Source organism: Peromyscus leucopus, chromosome 7 (assembly GCF_004664715.2).
Source record: "Peromyscus leucopus breed LL Stock chromosome 7, UCI_PerLeu_2.1, whole genome shotgun sequence".
NCBI classification, from domain to species: Eukaryota; Metazoa; Chordata; class Mammalia; order Rodentia; family Cricetidae; genus Peromyscus; species Peromyscus leucopus.
In genome coordinates this window covers 67,492,274-67,512,447 of record NC_051069.1, presented here as the reverse complement: position 1 = coordinate 67,512,447, position 20,174 = coordinate 67,492,274, and the positions used below count along the sequence as shown (strand labels likewise).

Sequence of the window (20,174 nt, the reverse complement as noted above, 5' to 3'; positions counted from 1 at the left end):
CAGGCCATTTCCCTGGGCTCACGTTGAGTCCCTGTTCTTCTAGCTCCTATACTTTAGTCTTCCTCTGCAGCCCAGGCCATGCACAGACCATTTCTTCAGCTGGGCCTACTCCTCTCCATCCTCTGGACATGCTGTGTTTCCTCCATCAGGGCCCTGTCCAGACAGTGTGGAGCCCTGAGCAAGGAGCTCTCCAGGGCTTGGTTCCAAGTTCCCATGGCTGGTCTAGAGTGCAGCTCAGGGGGGAGCCTTGAGGAGAATGTGACCAACATTCCTTTAGTGTTTGGGATGTGTCACCATGTGCAGGTGTAAGAAGGACATTCTGGTGGCTCATCATGTGTCCACCACCAAACTAACACATGTAAAATTTCTTTGATGGAGATCCTGGACTTTATCTTCAGTGAAGATAAAATATGTCCTGAAAATATGCTCTTTAAAAACTTGGTCTTAAGAAGAGTTTACAGGGCTGGGAGCAGAGCTGGGTGGTACAATTGTTTCTCATGCTCCCAAGAGCCTGGGGTAAAGCCCAACATGGAAAAGAGAAATTAAAGGTAAGAACCCCCAAAATCTCTTCCCCAGCATGACAGTGAATGTGGGCATCAACACCCCTTGGTGCCCTCACTCTAGGCTGTCTCGCTTTGCCTCTTAAGAGTTTGTGCCTTTGAAGAGTGCAAGCCATGTGTTTGGTGTCTGTCTTTGATCTTTTTGAGAGTTGATCAAGCTAAAGTTTTCTTTGTCTTTGTTCAGGAGTGAACTTGGAGGGACCAGTCTGGGGATGAGCCTAGGCCTTGAAGGAGTTAAGGTTTTGGTTCCTGGGAACTTGGCTTTCCCTGATGAAGAGACTGGAGTTATCAGTCCTAAGGCCACTGTGCTCACCCTCTGAAATGCTCTGAGATACCCTGTGTTCCCTTTGGGCAACATTGCTTCATTAGCCTCCTGCTGACTCTGTCCATATGTGACAGTCTCTGTGACTCTGTCCATATGTGACAGTCTCTGTGACTCTGTCCATGTGACCGTCTCTGTGACTCTGTCCATGTGTGACAGTCTCTGTGACTCTGTCCATATGTGACAGTCTCTGTGACTCTGTCCATATGTGACAGTCTCTGTGACTCTGTCCATATGTGACAGTCTCTGTGACTCTGTCCATATGTGACAGTCTCTGTGACTCTGTCCATATGTGACCGTCTCTGTGACTCTGTCCATATGTGACCGTCTCTGTGACTCTGTCCATATGTGACAGTCTCTGTGACTCTGTCCATATGTGACAGTCTCTGTGACTCTGTCCATATGTGACAGTCTCTGTGACTCTGTCCATTGTGACAGTCTCTGTGACTCTGTCCATATGTGACAGTCTCTGTGACTCTGTCCATATGTGACAGTCTCTGTGACTCTGTCCATGTGACAGTCTCTGTGACTCTGTCCATTGTGACAGTCTCTGTGACTATGTCCATTGTGACAGTCTCTGTGACTTTGTCCCATTCCTGTCCTAACATCAGTATATAGGATGCTGCACTTTTTAACAAGCTTCCTTGGCTTAGGACACAGCTTGTGTAAGACCTCCTCATTCCAACCTTACCTGTCTCTTTACCTACTGATCCCCTCATCCTCTCTCTCAAGAACCCTGTCACTCAAGAATTACCTACTTGCCTAGGTCAGAATCTCATTGTTATTTTCAGATAACTTGATTGAAGTTAACTATTATTTGCAAGTTAATGCTGTTTGTCTCTCAACATATGATTTCCCTCAGTGTCATATGCAAGAAAATATAGCTTGAATCTTCCTAGAGACTTCTATAGTAAAGCTCTTCTAGACTTGCATTTCTTTATTCTCAATCCAGGACCTCTGCTGTTCCTCCAGAGATTTTTGTTTTTGTTCTCTTTCTTTCTTTGTTTTAGTTCACATATGCTAGTGGTTTGCCTGCATGTGTGCATGTGTACCAGTGTGTGTGTATTGTCCACAGATGAGGGCTTCAGACACCCTGAAACTGAAGTTACACCATGTGAATGCTAGAAGATGAACATGAGTTTGCTTCTAGAACAAGTGCCCTTTACTATTGACCTGTCTCTCCAGATGAAGAAAACTGATGTCCAACAGTGGCACATGCCTGTAATCTCAGCCCATTGCAAGCAGAAGCAGGAAGGGTCAATTCAAGGCCAATCTGATCTGTATAAGGAGTTCCAGGCCACCTAAGAGTGCAGAGTAAAACCCTGTCCCCAAAGTATAAATACAAAAGGAAGGAACTTTAAAATGGTGCCAGAGAGATTGCTGCTCTAGAAGAATGAGAGTTGGATCCCAGCATGAGGAGGCTCACAGCTACCTATACCACCATTTCCAGGAGATCCAGTGCCCTCTTCTGCTTCCATGAGAACCTGCATCCACAGGCATCAGACATACCCAGAGACACACACACAAGAAAATAATAATAATAATAATAATAATAATAATAATAATAATGAGCCAAGTGTGAAAAAGAGTACTTGAGATAGAGGATAGTGGTCGAGCATGTGTGAGGGTGGAGCTTCAACCTCCTGTTCCACAAAATGAAACATAAAGAATGGCCAGTCTGGCACAGGATTAACACTGTTGTGCATCAGTTCAGTGGCTCTCTGTGTTATGCTGCATAAACTGTACTTGATGAACTTGGAACTCTGAGTTCAAGGCTCAACTGTTCACTAACTCATGCTCACTGACTTGTATTTGACTCCATTATCTCAGAGGGAAAGCAGAGCTCCTAACACTGATAGTGTGAGATGTAAATGTGCATCATGGAGCACAATTCCCCAGGGCAGCTAGGGTTAGGATACATTGTGTGTAGAATTGCATGGACAGAGAGAAGTTGCACATGCCCAGAGATCCTAAGAATCCCAGCTCCTGGGCCCATAAGGTGGGAGTGAGCAGGTCATGGAGTCAAGGGAGTGTTTAATGTTCTGGAGGAGACTGGCCAGGCAGCATTTCACCAAAGAGGTAGCTGAGTCAAGATAGATTTTATTAGTCAAAAGACAATCCAAAACTAACAGTATGTCAAATTGAAAAAGACATTGAAACTCAAAGTCCCAGGTCATCAGCATCTCGGGTCCTTGAAGTTCATGAATGAGCCCAGTGGAGGGTGGCCAATGCTATGAAGCGGAGGTCAAAGTACCAGTGTTAATGTGGGGCCTTAAAAGGACAGGCTGAGTTATGCTTGGCTTGGGAAACTCAGGATGTGTGGTGGAAGGTAGTCCTAGAAGCTTTCTTGTTCTATAGCACATTTAACAAGTTTGTAGCAGGAATCTAAAAAGTCCTTATCAATAAAATCATACCTGAGGCCAGTTATTGGGGTGAACACTGGAAGATCAGAGAGATAGAACAAGCCACAGCTAACCTCACCTGGCCAATTTCTCAGCTGATCTTGTTTCCTCAGACTGGAAGCCTCTGTGTCATCATATCCAAATGGCTCTCAGCTGAACTGTGCTGCTCAAAACCTAAAAGCTTAACCAGCCAAATGCTTCTAGTTCCTAGTCCTCACGCCTTATAAACCTTTCTGCCTTCTACCACCACTCCCTGGGATTAAAGGCCTGAGTTACCATGGTTGGCTGTATCCTTGAACAGAGGGATTTCTGCCTCTGGAATGCTAGGATTAAATGCGTGTGCTACCACTGCCTAACCTAAGTATCTAGTGGCTTTTCTGACCCCAGATGAATTTAATAGGGTACACAATATTTTGGGGAACACAATATCACCACATAAGTTAGAGAATCTTTGCACATTTCTGACTTTTATTTTTATGTATTTTTTTGGAGACAGGGTCCTACTACATAGTCCTGGCTGTGTGACCTTTATTCTTTATTAGAAGCTAAGAGTCATAGAATGTCACCAAAAGACAGATGCAGCAGCTAAAGAGAATACGTGGACACCCAGGTTCTCTTTGGATCTTTGAGATGACTAAGCAGATAAAGGCCAAATTCACAGATCTTGGCACTAGAAAGAGAAGAATACATTAAAGACATAATGATATATTCAATAGAATCATAGGAGAAAAGTTCACCAAACTCAGAGAAAAACATAATCTGGACTCAAGAGACACAAAGATCACCAAATGGACAAAACTAGAAAAGAATTTCCATGTCGATTAGTTAAAGAACTAAACATAAAGAACAAGGAAAACATTCACTGTTGCATGAATCAAGTATTAACTCACAATACAAAGGAAACATGTGAGAATCACAACAGATTTTCAACCTTACAAGAAAGAATATCATGAAATTTAGAAAACCTTAAGAACATACTTTAAAACCTCTGTGCCAATAAATGGGAAAATTTAAAATAAATGGAAGAATTTCTAAATGCATATGATGTGGCACAATTAAGTTGAGAAGAAAAGTACTTAAACTGATTCATAACCAGGAACAAGATTGAAGCAGTATTTTAAAAAAGTCTCCTACCTAAAATATGCCCAGAACCAGATGGATTCACAGCAGAAGTCTACCAGAACTTAGAGAAGAATTGACACTTACATTACCCAAACTGTTCCATGAAATAGCAGGAAGAAAGGTTTCCAAGCTCATTTTATGATGCAGTATTACCCTGACACCAAAACCCAGATGAAGACACCAGCAGCCAGCAAGGGCTCCTCTCTCTTCACACTGTCACCAGCCATTTTCTTACATTTATTTATGGACGTCTAAGTGTGCACACACACACACACGTGTGTGTGTGTGTGTGTGTGTGTGTGTGTGTGTGTGTGTGTGTGTGTGTCACAGTGTATCTATAAAGATCAGAAGACAGCTTAGTGGAGTTGATTCTCTCCTTCCACTGTGTGGAATGAAGGAATTAAATTCAGGTGGTAGGTTTGGCAGACGGTGTCTTTCCCCAGTGAGTCATCTTGTGACACCCTCACCAGTCCTTGTTGTGATTTTTAAAATTTAATTAAAATATAAATACATCATTCTCCACTCTTTCCCCCTTACTGTCCCTCCAGTGTCCACCCCTCCCAACCTCTCTCCCAAATTCACAGCCTCCTTTTCTTTAATCACGGTTACATACACATATAAACAAACAAACAATAATACAGCCTTTTGAACCTGTTTAGTGTTGCCCACATTTATGTGGATCCAATCAAGGGACTCATCCCCGAGAAAGCCGAATCTCTCTCAACAGTTACTAATTGCTTATGGCTCTTTATTTATGGGTGTGGCCCATAAGATTTCCTCTATCTATATTGGGATGACAGCTGGTGTTAGGATTGCTCCTGTTCCAGGATGTGGTCTATTTAGAGAAATTTCCATGACCTAGAATGTATATTCTATGGGGTGTGTGTGTGTGTGTGTGTGTGTGTGTGTGTGTGTGTGTAATATTTTGTAGATTTCTGTGAAGCCCGTTTGATGGATGTCATTCATTTCTCATTTTTAGTTTATTTTTGTCAAGAAGATTTGTCTATTGGAGCAAATAGAGTATGGAAAGCCCCTTCTATGGGTGGATTGTCATTGCTCTGTGTCTGTAATTAAGTAGTACCATTTTTGTGAAACTTTGTCCATCAGAGTTTGGGGTCCCCACAACATGAGGAACTGTGTTAAATGATCGCAGCAATGGGAAGTTTGAGGACCACTCTTCTATGATCTTGTTGAAGGTCTTGTCTATGCCATTGACCTGGGATTCTTCTCTGTCACCTGTGCCTATATTTAAGAGTTAGAATGTTCATGGTGTCCTACATTTCCTGGATGTTTCTTTATATATTTTTAATTTCATAATATTTGTGTGATCTCTCCCCTCTACTTTATCTTTGAGGACTGATACAGTTTCTTATTCTTGACCCATCCTCTATGTAAGACATTCCCCTGAGTTTTTTCTAATTGGATCATTCATTTTTTCAATTCTGCATTCATTTCAGCTTGAGTTCTCTAAATATTTCTCTCTACTGAATCTGTTTTCAAATCCTGGGTTGTCTTCATTATGGCCATCATGTCTGTGTTTTCTTGGACATTACCCAAGCATTTATTTTCTTCTTTTGATTTCATTGAGCTGTTTCTTTGATTCTTCTCTAATCACTCAGAATCCTTTGAGGAAACATGTGATTTCTCTTTCAGATCTGTGTTCTGGGGTTCATTCTCACTGGAGAGCATGTTGTAGTTCTGCTGGATTTGGCTTGGGAAAGATACTGCCTTTATCATTCATATTGCTTGTATTGTTCTCCATGAAAACTGGGTATGTAGACTTTTGTTGGTTCTGTGTCTGATGTGGACACAGCAGTCTGGCATAAAGCACAGGATTTTAGGAAGGGCTGGGATTGGGAGTTGGGTACAGTCAGAAGGGATGGGTTCAGGTTGTAGTGGGGTTTTGCGTATGGGAGTCTCTGCAACCACCACAGACAGAACAACAACAATCCATGGGAGGGAAGAAAGTAGTCTGACTCTGAGTAGTTTATTTAAGCACAGCAAAATTAGTTGAAAAATTCCTGTCCATAAACTATATCCTGTAGGCATAATAAAACTAAAGACATGACTATATCAGAATTCTTTATAAGGTACACATAACATCTTCCATAAAGATGGATTCTATAGATTGACAGCTCATGATGAAGATCTGGTAGAGGATCCAGTGTAGTCTTTGATACTAAGATAGCTCAAAGGTCACCAGGCTTTAGCCCTATTCCTTCCCAGACCCCTGGAAGGGAAAGAGTTAATACATCATTCTCTTTGATAGGACAATCCTATGTGTTTAGCATTCCTAGTCCCCCTAGTGCTTGTCTGTGAGCACAAGGATCTCTGTGTCTCCCACAGTTGAGGGGAGAACCTGGACCTGTGTGTAAGATGTGCATCCTGGCCTGAGCTAGAGGTTGACAACAGTGTAAGTGGAGCTCAGCAGGGCAGTGGGTGTGGAGCCCAGGCTGGATCAGAGGAAGGGGGAGGGTATGCAGAGAGTAGGATTCGGCAGACCCACCAGGCTAGACCTCAACACAAGATATTCAGGACAGGACTGGACCTAGAGATTTGAGGTTGCAAGGAAAAGATGAAATCATCAGATTCCAGTGGAGCAAGGCAGAATTTATTTATCATTTATTTATTCATTTGAGACTGGGCATCACTATTCTGTAGCTCTAGCTGTCCTGGAACTCACTATGTAGACCAGGCTGGCCTTGAACTCACAGAGATGCATGTAGCTCTGCTTCCCAATGCTGGGATTAAAGGCATGTGCCACCACACCCTGCTAAAGACAGAAACTTTTCAAAGATATTTTCTGTTATTGTTATTTTGCTTGAAAGTGTATTTTTCTCTCTATTTTTACTATTAAAGTATTTTTTAATTTTTATTTTACATGTCGAGGTGTTTTGACTAAATATATGTATGTATATCACGGGTGAACAGTGACCACAGAGGTCTGAAGATGACATCAGGTTCTATGGAGCTGGAGTTACAGTTGGTTGTGAGATGTCATGGAGATGTTAGGCACCTAACCTGGTCCTCTCCAAGAAAAACCAGTGCTTGTAACTTGTGAGCCTGCCCTCCAGATTCACCCTCACTATTTTAAATATTTAGTTTTATTTTCTCTGGTATTTTATCTTTCTTTAAAATATCTTTACACTAGTTATCCAATTCCTTGTCCTGTAATTGCACCTCTATTTTTAGACCTTAAATTTTTTTCTTTATTTTTTATTCTATTTTTTCATTTTTATTTCTTTGTCTTGTAATTAAATGTTACCTTTAAATTTTGTGGCTCATTCTACAACAATGTTAGTCACTTCTTTTCTCTTGACAGTGTTCTTTTTAGTTAGTTTTTCCTCATTTGTACAACCTTTGCTCTTATTTGTAATGATTATTATTTGCCTTCTTAGAATGTGATCCTGCAATCCCAGGTCAACAACTTGAACACATGCCATGCATATATCCCTTGTTCATGTTCATTTTCTCAAACACCAGGATGAACAATTGCTGTTTATTATTTAAAAACCCCAGAGACTGGTGTCTGTGGGCTCTCTCAATGCAGCTTTCCTAGAACTTGAAAATCTTCCTAGCCTCTTCGATTTGTTTGGCATCAAGGGGAGGCTTTCTCTGACTGCCAGGCTGTAGGAACTTCTTCACATTGGGCAGGCTGCTGAGTCTGCTCTTCAGGGCCTGTAATCCAGAAAACACAGCCTGAGAGTCAGAATGGCTTATGTGGACAATCCAAAAAACTCTGAGCCCCTCCCAGAACATGACCAACTAACTGCATCCTTACAACAGCTCCAGTGTAGACATGAGAAGAATAATAAAACCATGAGCTGAAACCACAGTTCAGAATAACCTGCCTAAAGACCTCCTTTGACATACACTTTCCTTCCCTCTGGTCCCTGACACACCCTGTAGATCTGGTTTTGTGGTGCAGAGCACAGAGCACTGTGTTTCTCAGGTGTGAAAGCAGAGACTACCAAAGAAAACTGAAGACATGAAAAACTGAGTTGGAAATGGACACAGAAAATCTCAGTCTAACTAGGAGCAAGTTACAGCCAGTTTTCACCCCTGGAGATAAGGATGGGGTAACTGGGGGATGGAAGTTGTCATGGTGGATGTTGTGGAGAGGGAAGCACAGTGTTGATTAGTCAGAGCTGAGGAAGGGGATCAGCATGACAGAGAACTGCTGAGACCTTGAGTGTGGAAAGACAGGACACATGAGATGAAGATGAAGGCCAGAAGCATCCTGCAAAAAACAGGGGTCCAGGGAAACTCTTGCATCTTTCTCATGACAAAAGGCAAAATATTCTTCTTGGGGTACCAGCCTCCAGTCTCCATACACAAAAAGATAATTTTCATGCCTGAAACCAGGGTCCAGTATCTCAGTTTGGAGGCTTGAGGATGGGCCCTCAATAGCCCCCAGGCCACCATTATATTCTCAGAGTCATGTGTGTGTGGCTGCCTCTCTCAGGTGATCTCACCTTCAGCAGGGGGAAAGGGGCCAGAAGGCTGGAGTCAAGTTCTTCAATATAGAGGAGAAGTTCCAGCAGGTGAATGTCCACCCTGGTCAGCCTGTTGCCAACAAGGTAGTCTTGTCCATGGCTCTTCAACACCTGCAGAATTAAAGGAGACAGATTATGAACATAGAGTTGGGCAGGGACCACTGACTTTTCCCAAGTCTCCCAAGGGATACTCTGCCTCTTCCGGTCAGGGATAGACGTGCAGACACTTCTCTAGGCCTAAGATACAAGAGGGAGAGGGAGAAGTCAGGCAGGCAACCTCCTCTTTAAAGTTCAGGTGACCTTTCTCTCTCATTGCCAGTTCCTATGGCCTTCACACCACCTACCATTCTTTACATTTTCCACCTGTTGTAAGGATTAGCCCTGACACATCTTGTTCTTCCTATTATTTTAAGCTGATGGGACACTGGAATGTCAGGACTTTCCTCTCCCTGTCCTCTGTTCAATCTCTCTTGGACAGAGACTGCCTGCAGGGAGCATCAGTCACCAGAGAACATCCCGTCTGCATTTTTCTGTCTGCTCTCCTCAGGTCTCTGGAATCTGAAGTACACCCATCCTCCCCTTTACAGCATTGGCTTTGACTCCCATCCTTCACTGTGTCATGATTGACATGCTGAATTGCACAGGGTGAACTGAGTTGGAGTCTGTAAGTAACATTGTACTGATAACACATGAATGTTGACAGATGAGCATGCCAACACCATACGGTGCTAATCTTGCTATCTGATTGGTAGCTATGTATTTATTTAACATTGATTTCAACATTTCTGGTAGTGTGAATATTGGATATTAATACTGTCTTAGTTACATTCATATGGCATTTACTTAAATATTCCAGCAATATGAAAATCACAGATATTCACAAGGAAAAGCCATTCTTAAGGCATGAGCTACAAGTAAAGAACTATAAAGGCTTTGTGATCACCTTCTCACACTGTACATGTCTACAGAGAAAAATAAAATTAGCACCTCCAAAAATAAAGGAAGCCAGGCACAGTGGTACACACATATAATCTCAGCATTCAAGAAGCTGAGGCAGTGGATCTTTGTGAGCTCAAGGCCAGTCCACATAGAGACTTCTGGAAGAGCCAGAGCTACATAATAGAGAGACGCTGTTTTTGTTTTATTTTTTAAAGGAAAAATGAAGAAAAACTAAAAATACAAAAGGCAGCATCAAATGTTCTCAGGACATAGCTCATTGTGTGCATGGATGTTATGAATCTCATACACCATATGCTGTAAGTTGTGATGGCTGGACATTATATTCTAGGAGATGTAGCCTTGACTTTAGCGGGCTGTGTGAGGACCTGATGGCCCTAAAACTCTCCCACAGAGCAGAGACATCAGTGAGTGAACTTTCAGTGAAAGGATGAAAATTAAGGTGATGCTTTGTAACATGGGGGTCATAGTCAGGTCTCTCCTGAATGTGTAGGATGCCCATATCCTCTAGGATCATAGCTCTGTTCTTACCTTTACTTGATAGAAAATCAAGTATTTATGAAGTGTTCTTGATATTCCTCCAAAGAGAATCCCTGACTAAGAGAGGCACTCCATGTCACTGACACACCTTCATTTGTTGAATTTTCATGGCTCTCCTCCAAGCCTGGCATCTGAGACCCCAATTCTGGCAGGTCAGTTTCCCTTAACATCACTTCATCAGCCTCCTCCCGTCCACCCTCTGTCCCTGTCCTTGTTCAGGCACTTCCCTTCTGTCTTTGAAGCACTATCATATTCTCCTGACAGCCAGTCACTCTGCCTCCCTGTGTGATGTGACAGAATATTTTCCCATCTGTGTTTTTCTTGAGTTTGCTCTGGAATTGAAGCCTGTTGTGTTCTGCAGGATCTGAGTCCATCTCTGGTGTGGCTCAGCTTCCACAGATCAAGTTCTGGTTGTGGCCATGAACCCTGTTGCATACTGCCCCCTAGACTGGCATGACCATGCAGGGCTCCTTCACAGGCCATTTTCCACAGTGTCCTGTGGGGCAGGGGGCTGCACAGAGAGGCTCATGGAAGGTCAGCACTGCAGCAAACTTTCTCTCCCAGACTCTACATTCTCCTGTCCTTGGAACTCAGTGTCCCCTGACTTCAAAGAGCCCACTTACTTTTTCAAAGGCAGGCAAGTACCGGTTTTTGGTCCTGTCTTTTATCATGGAAATCTTGGCTTCTTTTTGGTCCGGGGGACATATAATCAGTTGCATAATCATTTCACTCAGATCTACAATGCCCTCTGAATACATGTCAATCCTGAAAGACAAAATTATCCAAATGGTCAAGGATTTTCAGGGATTCACTATTTTACATTTTAATCTAAAACCCTGAGAAATTTACACTGAAATGTGTTTGCAAAATTATTAGCCTCTAGTGGGTTATTATCTTTTATATTTAAAGATTTAATTTCCCTCAAGGATATCCTGTCAGTTCAGATACACTTTTAGAATTTTTTACACACATGCCCATCCCAAGGACAAAGAGCATCACTAGCAATCCAGAAGATAACCGTCAAAGTCTACAGCTCTCTCTCTCTCTCTCTCTCTCTCTCTCTCTCTCTCTCTCTCTCTCTCTCTCTCTCTCTCTCTCTTGCCCCCCTCTCTCTCTGACATAATTTGTTCTCAACAACCCTGCTGAGATTCTCAGAGCTAACACTCTGACTCCCACGTAAGCTCAACACAGAGCCCTGTTTGAAGCACCAGATGCATCTCTGTGCACCTCTCCTTCTGCTGCATGGTCCAGAGTCATTCTTGGTCAGTGTTAGAAGTTCTCCATGAAGAACATCTGTATGTCCTCCAAACAGTGCTGCTGGATTCTGGCCTTCTTAACTTTTGTCAAGACTGGACTATTTCTTTATTCAGTTGACCCACAGCACAGCACAGGACACATGTGTTCCCTTGTTTAAACTGTACTTCGCAAGGTGCTTTTGGAAAAGAGTTTCATTGTCACATTTTCACATACTACCGTTGCTGGCCCACAGAAAGGTGGTATTCTGTGTTTCCATGAATCTGTAGCAGTCTTAGCATGTTAACATCCTCCAATGTTAGAAGAGTTTGATCCTCACTTCCTTGAAACTTCTAATCCCACCCCTGTGGCAGTTACTCCAGAAGGTGCTGACCCATTTCCTTCTTATCCACGGGGAGGACAGGAATGTTTCCTATGGAATGAACCATGGAGCATGTGCCCTGGTGTCTGCCTACTTTACATAATGCAGTGTCCACACTTGACCTTTGTTCTCCTTCCCTCAGCACTCAGGTATTTTTATTGCAAAATTATGCTTTGCTTCTCTTTCCTCTATTATTGAATATCTGGGCTGATTCCACCATGAGAAAATTATAAATAATGTTGTTAGGTTTATTTCTATACAAGCACTATAAAGCCGAGTCTCTCTTTCCATGGACATATGTTTCTCACACTAGTGTTGCTGGCTAGCACCACATTTAGCTCTCTGAGCACTACAATACTCATACACAGTGGTTTATGAATGAATGAATATGTCACAGCAGCATGGGTCCCACCATGGGTGGTACATTCAGCCTGGTTGCTTTAGTTCTGAATTAAATGCTTCAGGTAATCTTGGTCCATGGGAACCGGTCTCTCTAAGGCTCATTGAGTTGACCAGTCCATAGAACCGGCTGGCAATTCAGGTCTTGCTCTGCACTATTCCTACTCCTGGGATGTGGGAAGCAGCTCCTTCCTCCTTCCCTCCCTAGGACTCCTCCTCTAGCCTCAAGCCCTGTGTCCTTTGTCCTAAGCTGTTGGCTGAGGTCCAGTCTCTGAAGCCTGGAGCACCTGGAGTCCTGATTCCACCATGCTCAGGGCCCTTGGAACATCATGTTTGCAACTCTGTCCCGGAGCTGTGCTGGCAACATCATCCTCTGCTGCAGTCACACTCACCTGAACCCACCCCAGCTCCTCCTCCCTCTCCTTCGTCTACTCTTAAGTACTTGGACTAAGTGTTTATATCAAGAGCCAGCCTGCTCCAAGACTCAAAGCCTGACACATTTTTGCTCATTGATGGAGACACCAATTCCTTCCTTTGTTTCCCCTTGGAGTAATAACAGGAAATGTACCGTACATGGCCCTCTCCTTCACATCCTTGCCATAGAGGTCGTATTTGGTGGCAATGTAGTTGAGAATGGCTCTGGTCTGCACCAGTATCATCCCGTCAATCTCCACCATGGGCACCTGGTCAAACATCAGTTTCCCATCTTTGAAAGAAGAAAGGAAAGAGGTCTGTGAAGTGTGCAAGTCTCACTCTCAGGAACAGAAAAGTTGTATTGAAATATCTGATCATGCAAAGGAAAGATAAATGATTGGTAGCCAGTCTTTAATTAAAATCCCATTTACTTTTAGCTCCTGCTTTCTCTCTGTCTCATAATCTTTTGTTGGCTTTTGAGCTTCGCTCATTCACTGTTATTTCCTATCCAGATTCATATTATATCTCTCATGCATGTTTTTATGTTCAGTTCTTGTCTCTGGATACATTTGAGAAGTTAGGAGGGAGAGCAGAGGTCCACCATGCAAATAGAGCTATGTAGGGAGTTTGGAAGTCTAGTTATCTTCAAGACATAAGGTGTACGACAGTTTCCTGGGTAGTGAGCCACTAATTCCTCCAGGCTGTATTTGTGGGTTGATAGCAACTCATCAGTAGCCGGAATGAAAATGCTCAAGAAAATTAACCCAGCTGTTTGTCCACCTATGATTTAATCAATGGCCATGTACCTGTGAGGTTATTGGGCATTGTGGGTGAAGAAAATGATGGTAGAAGTGAATGAAAGTGAGCCTGAATGAAATAGCACACTCTGATGCAGAAATAGTAAGAAAACATTTATTTACCAGTCACCAGACAAATGTTTGCAGAAACTAACTTCCTCTCTCTTATCATTGTTTTCATTTTCAGAGCACTCAAGGGAACCCACTATCTACATCATATCACTCTGCCGTTCTTGACTATTCCCACCCACCACCCACTACCCACCAACATCACCATCTGGTAAACCTTCTACTAGGCACCTCATTGAAGACATATGGATACTTGGTGTTACCTTTTTTTAACTTTTCCAAGTCTTCTGGACATTCTATAAACTTCTCTTCAAACTGAAGAAAGAAAAAGTAAATGCATTTTCATTAGCTCATTCTGTGTTGTTGTAGACTTTTGAACTTGAGTGGTCTGTGTCTGGTAGTACATCTGCAGAAGTTAAAACTTGGAGTACACATGAAGGCATCTGGACCTGGCCACTTGCAAATTCAGATTTAGATCCATCAACAAAAGGGTGATGACCATGACAAAGCTGCTCATTCTTGTAGTGTTCCTCCTCCCTGCCCCCACTATGTCCATGCTTAGGTCCTAAGAAGACAGTGATCTCACTGTAAGGACCAGCACTGGGAAATGGACTGTTGAGGTTTTGAACTCTCAGGAAAGCCTGTTAACTTCAGTGATAACAGAATAGAACTTTCTGTGTCTTCATTATGGCACATGCTATGACCATAATGCATAGTTTTTTTTTTTTAAATTTTCTTCAGGATTTAGTTTTACAATTTTAAATGTATGTGTGTGTGTTGGGGGGGGATGGTCTTATGCATGTGAAAACACACATCTCAGTGGTCAGAGATCATGGAAGCAAGAGGTTATGATTCAGTTGGATATGGGGTAATAAACAGTTTTAACTGTCATATATGGATGCTGGGAACCATAGTACATTGTATATGCAATAAGAACTCTAAACAGCCAAGCTATTACTCTAGGCCCACATCAAACTTGCTTACTTTGTGGGGCTGTTATTGTATTTTTTAAATAGTTATTTGTTTTATGTATACGTAATAATATATTTTTGTGTGAGGATACACATACCCAACGAAAACCCACTCTGGCCTTTCACATGGATTCCTGGGATCTGAACCCATGTGGCTTAATTTTTAGTCACCCAGTCCTCTCTCCAGCCCTCTAGAGTAGTAAACCACTCTCTTCCTTTCACGGTTTAAAGAAACTTTTCTTTCATGAAAGGTTGAAAATCATCTTCTACCTTGCTTGGCGAGGCAGTTTGTGGATGACTCCATAACCACCTGGACTGAACTGATGGAATGAAATGTGAGTATGGACAACACGCACAGATTTCAGAGAGCTGCACAGAGTGCTGACGTCATCACAGAGGGCGGCTGAACTGTGAGGGGGTTGGTGGGTGTGAGGGTGATGAGGTCAACGGGCAGCCTGTGGGCACATTGAGTCTGGAAGGTGTGAGCCAGGGTCTCTAATAGCCCCTGCCCACTGGCTTCTCAGTCACTCTGGGACAGGGAACAGGAAGGTTTCTATGCAGATGCCCCACCCCCTCCTCCTGTGCTGAATCAGCAGTCCAATGGCTTAGAACATATCCCTGAGCCACAAAGCTGGCATAAGACACTGGCACCCAATTATTGAATTATTTAAAGCAATCCTCCCAGGCTGGCATTTGTGTGTCTCGGTTCCAATGCACCCCTTCATTCAGAAAGGATCCAGCTGAAGCCATCCCTGTTCTTTTAGAAATGGATGTGTGATTCCATGGCTGAGGTAAACATGTTGCCATGACACTGAGGGAAGACACCAAAGCAGCCTTCACAGGACACCACTTCATCCTTCAAGCCTCTTGAGGACAAGGTCTCAGGAAGTGTCCCTGACTTCCTCTCAGGAAATTGCCAACTTCTGAGCTGTCCTGATGTGAACTGGGAAGTGTTTTTCCCAGTGACACCTCTAGAGGGCAGCACTAAAGCCTACCAGAACTTTCTGCTCTACAACTGGAAAGGAAAACATTTAACCTCAGAATGTTGCTTCCACACCTCACTGGGGCCACTCACACTCTTAGCTGAAAGCTCATTGACATGGGGGTCACCTGAAGATGGGGCCTCTGTTTTATTCACCACCTATACCCTCCCTACCAGGCCTGCCCCTGGCATTTGATGGTCTCTACAAACTGATTACTGAGTATTGATCGGTTTTGACAGGAGGGTTCTTACTGCCTTCTGTGTCAGGTTTCCCATTTGTGCTGCATATTTTTAATTTAATTCCATTAAGCTTCTCTTGTATAGTTTACCACTGTTAACATTTTTTCTATTATAGGAGTGTAGGGGGAGGCAGTGTAAGTTCCCATGGAGACCAGAGGCACGGGAACCCTCTGAGGCTAGGGTAACAGGCGGCTGTGAGCATCCGGTGTGGGTCCTCTGCAAGAACAGTATTGGATTTTGATACTGAACCATCACTTCAGTCTCCTGTCCCCTCTAAACCATTTTTATCATGGGAATTCCTGGGTCTCTGCTGTAAAACTGCACAAGGTGCAAAGAGCCTCCATCTATCAATTACCATATCGAACAACAACCAGCTAAAGTCACCCTGTTCCCCTCTGTGCCCATCTTCTCTGTGACTCTGACCTTAATGTCAGAGGTGAGGTGTCATACGTCCCTGTCACAAACACCTCACCGTGAATCTCCAAATGTAAGGACTCTTTTCCCCCTTTGGTTTTTGGAGAAAGTATCTGATTATTAAGTATCTGATTTTTTTTCTATTGAAAACATCTTTTAATGTGAATGTGTTCTTTGATAGAGAGCATAGTAAGATTTTCATTTGTTCAAATCAATCCATCTTCTTCTCATTACCATTTTTGTGGGGTTGGTGTTCACATTCTATGGGAAGCATCAGGAAAGGGGGGCTCTTCCATCAACAAGAGTACAGCAATTCTAGGCCTGGGCCCAAGGGTCATCGTGGTGGCTGGGCACACTGGGCGTGATTCCATTATCTCCCACAGGCACTGTGTAAGTTGTAGTGTGTGGTCTGGTAGATAAAGGTGGCATACTTCTTTTAGAGGCTGACTGTGAACATAATTATAGTCCTGCCTTTTTGTCTTGCCAGCACCATGGAGCCAAGATGAATACCATTTAGTGCATATCTGTTTACAGTTTTCCTGGTGTGAAGACTCTCAGCTTACAGAAGTATTTTCAACTTGTCTTAGGTCCGGTTCCAGAAGCACAATGCACAACCTACCTCCACCCCTGCTGCAGCCAGCAGCCACCTGATGCATTCCATTCGGCCCCGGGCTTTGAAGTAATGAAGCACGGGCTTCCCGGCCATGGCAGCAACTGTGGTTTCACTGACTGTGAAGGAAAAGCAAAGAGGTCAATGCCAGGAAGACTGTGCTTTGGGACGTGAGTAATAACACAACACTAGAGGAGGGAAATCTGCCTTCTTCATGGGCAGCTTCCAGGGGGCTCAGGAGGGTCTTGTTGACTGATTTCTCACCCATCAGTGACCACAAACCTGCAATTACACCAAACAGGTCTCAGCTGGCCATGTGCCTTTGTTTGGGAGATGTTGTGAGACCCCTGAACAAGACCACCACAGAGCCAATATCCGATACAAAACACAAAGGTGTTTTTTGATAACAAACAAGCCAAGGCTTGGTCCATGTCCAACACTCAACACAGTGGGTGGAGGAGGATGGCCCTGAGCTCTCAGGATGAGGGGGTTTAAAGGGAAAAACCACAAACAGGATAGTATAAGTAAAGAACTAGCTGAACCTTGAGCAGTCAGAGTATGTGCAAAGGGGAGCTACTGCAAGGACTATGTCTTTGTTCATGACCCTCCCAGAAACTGCTTGATTAAGTCTCGGGAAACTGAAATTGAGCCTGATCTCTGAGAGAAGACTGAACGGCCTGTCAAGGGGTTGGCTTGGTTCTTTCACCTTCTCTTTGAGGACATAAACGGAGCAGCCCTGATCCTATAGAGATGAAGGACTGGAAGCTGTTGACCTTGGACAGCTGAGCCATCACAGAGGGATGAGACAAAGTCCCTCCCCAGTCCTTTGCTCCTGGGCTGCTCAATTCAGAAGCTGTCAATGGCTTGGTGTCACCTTGGCTGTGCCAAACCCTAGTTCTCCCAGGAGAAGAGCTCGTCTCTGGGTTACAGTTCTGTTTCCCACTGAACACTGGACCCTGTTCTGTGTTCACAAGAGAGCCATTGATGCAGTAACACCACAAAACGGGCAGTTCTTCATTGGAACTTTACTTCATCTCCACAAAGTTATTGGTGAGGAGGTGTCCCTGTCACACGTTTGCAGGAGAGAGGATGTCCATACAGTTCCGTGCTGAGGACACCCTGAGAGCACAGCTCAGTTCCTGCACAGTGAGCAGATGTGCTGGGTCCCTGCTGCTCAGGGGCTGGAAAGTCAACATCATGGGTCATGGGTAGTGCTTTAACTTGTGATGTGATAGGAAATTTCAGTGTCTCCTTTAACTAGGTACTCTGTGTGTGTGTGTGTGTGTGTGTGTGTGTGTGTGTGTGTGTGTGTGTGTGGTCTGTCTGTCTGTCTGTCTGTAGGTGCACATGGGTGCAGTAGCTGCAAAGGCCAGGAGAAGACACCAGATCCTCTAGAGCTGGTGGGCTCTCTCTACTGGGTCAGTATCACCAGGCCCCAGGAACATTCTTACCCCTCAGATGTTGGCCTCCCTGCCCTCAGTTTACACTTGCTTCTCATGGGCACCTAACAGTGTTCTCAGGCACTTTATAACACTCTGTTCTTTTCTGTCTGTGCTTTTCTTTGTTTATTCCATGAACTCTAGTTTGCTCTGCACAGCTTCTGTCCTGGGGACCTCACAGGGACTCTGAGATTCTGAGGCTTTCAAAGACTTTCTTCTTGTGTTCCCTGGGTTGCAGCCTTTCCTCAGCATCACTTGCCTTGCAGCCATATGGTGACTTACACCTTAAAAACGACATCTCTGCTGAGCTGTGTGGCTCTCTCTTTAACCTCCCAGTTTTAGAACTGCACGTGTTAAGATTCTGCTAGCCTTCTCCATATTCATGAGGAATGCTTTGAACCTTAGCATAGGATTGGCCACATAACTACTTAGTGTCAGAATTTGTATTTAACCTCGTTCTTCTACAGACTCATTTCTTCCTGCCATGTCTTCTTACAGGATTTTAAACTGTTTTCTGGTCTCCCATTCATTCCTTCCTACACACATCTGTGATCACAGAGAAAATAAGTAGACAACTTCTCCCTGGTATATGATGGAGTCCTCAGATCTCTCAGAGATCAATAGTCACACTTTTCTTTTCCATTTTCTTTCTTGGGCTTACCATTTAATAACAGAGTTTGTGTTGGGCAATTAAATATTAAGATAGTAGTAAGGTAACAAATCCTAAATGTGAAAAGGCCATTCTGCTATTTAAACAGAATTATCAATACAATTAGATTCCACAAGACAGAAACAAATGTGGTAGAAAACCCAACTGGGGAAGTGCTTTGGGAGGGTGGCTGGGAGAGTCTGGGTAAATAGAAGTTCTCACCTGGGAGGAATCTACAAGTTCTCTGTGAGGTTGGCACATACAATTCAAGAGAAGAACACTATTGATCTTAGGTTTCCCTGAGAGGGCAGTCCAGGTCTACTCCTCACTGTCCTGAATCCCATCATTTAGAGGCCCTTGCAAATACATTAAACCCCACCCTTCAGCTCAGTGACTGAAGCAGGAGGAGGGAAGAGGGAACAGAGAGAGAAGCAGAAGGAGAAAAAGGAGGAGTAGTTGACGAGGGAAGGAGCAGAAGAAGAGCAGAATGAAGACCAGGATGAGGAAGGAGGGAGAAGGGGGAGGAGGGATGGTGGAGGGGAGGGGTGTAGTGGGGGATGACCAAAAGAGAGAAGGAAAAGAGAAGGAGAAATAGCTCCTTCATAAAATAATTCATATGAACTAGAAATCAAACACAGGTAAAAATTGAAAGTAGTGAGAAGTGAATATGATCAAAGTATACAACATACATGAGTGAAAATTACATAATAAAACCAGCTGTTCTGTACAATTAATGCATAATAAATAAAGCACTTTAAAGCTATTTTCCAGTGATGCAGACATGAGAACATAGAACTGACCTACTGAGAGTCCAGGCTTCCTCTCCACTCAGCGCCCCACCTGCAGCTCCAGATGAGTGTGGACGCTGCTTTAATAAGGTGACGATTCTTATGTTTTTGGTGGTGAGCCTAGCCTTTAACGGCTGACCCATCTCTCCAGCCCTAAGGTGACCATTCTAATAAGGGGGTAGGGACCAATAGGGAACAGCCACTCCCATGGACTCCCACATAGTTCAACATTCCAGAGTTTCATAACAGACTAGAAATGAGACAAATCAGGGGGAGGCTTACAAGTCACCACCCTTTCCTGAAGAGCTAGAGTCCTTTAAGGGATTAATAGTTTAATGCTTATGTGTCTCTAAATAACGTGTCATCCATGCTATTGTGAACAACCCTA

General features: G+C 43.6%; 1 protein-coding gene across 1 annotated transcript; it reads right to left on the bottom strand.

Annotated features, from left to right (window-relative positions):
- Nucleotides 1-7,869: 7,869 nt before the first annotated feature.
- On the bottom strand, nucleotides 7,870-19,925 carry LOC114686794 (glutathione S-transferase A2-like). Its single transcript, XM_028861464.2, has 7 exons — nucleotides 19,799-19,925; nucleotides 16,920-17,029; nucleotides 13,957-14,008; nucleotides 12,987-13,119; nucleotides 11,023-11,164; nucleotides 8,882-9,013; nucleotides 7,870-8,084 (listed from the first exon to the last, which is right to left on the bottom strand). Exons 2-7 carry the CDS (start codon nucleotides 17,004-17,006, stop codon nucleotides 7,962-7,964), a joined length of 669 nt encoding a protein of 222 aa, XP_028717297.1. The 5' UTR covers nucleotides 17,007-17,029; nucleotides 19,799-19,925; the 3' UTR covers nucleotides 7,870-7,961.
- Between the last annotated feature and the right edge of the window lie 249 nt (nucleotides 19,926-20,174).

Bases quoted from the DNA above. Each gene is read 5' to 3' on its own strand.
- LOC114686794 (XM_028861464.2), bottom strand. From the start codon at position 17,006: ATGGCCGGGAAGCCCGTGCTTCATTACTTCAAAGCCCGGGGCCGAATG. The intron at 13,120-13,956 runs GTAACACCAAGT...CTTCTTTCAAAG, and splicing joins CTTGGAAAAGTTAAAAAAAG to ATGGGAAACTGATGTTTGAC. The intron at 11,165-12,986 runs GTACGGTACATT...TTTGTCTTTCAG, and splicing joins GATGTGAAGGAGAGGGCCAT to GATTGACATGTATTCAGAGG.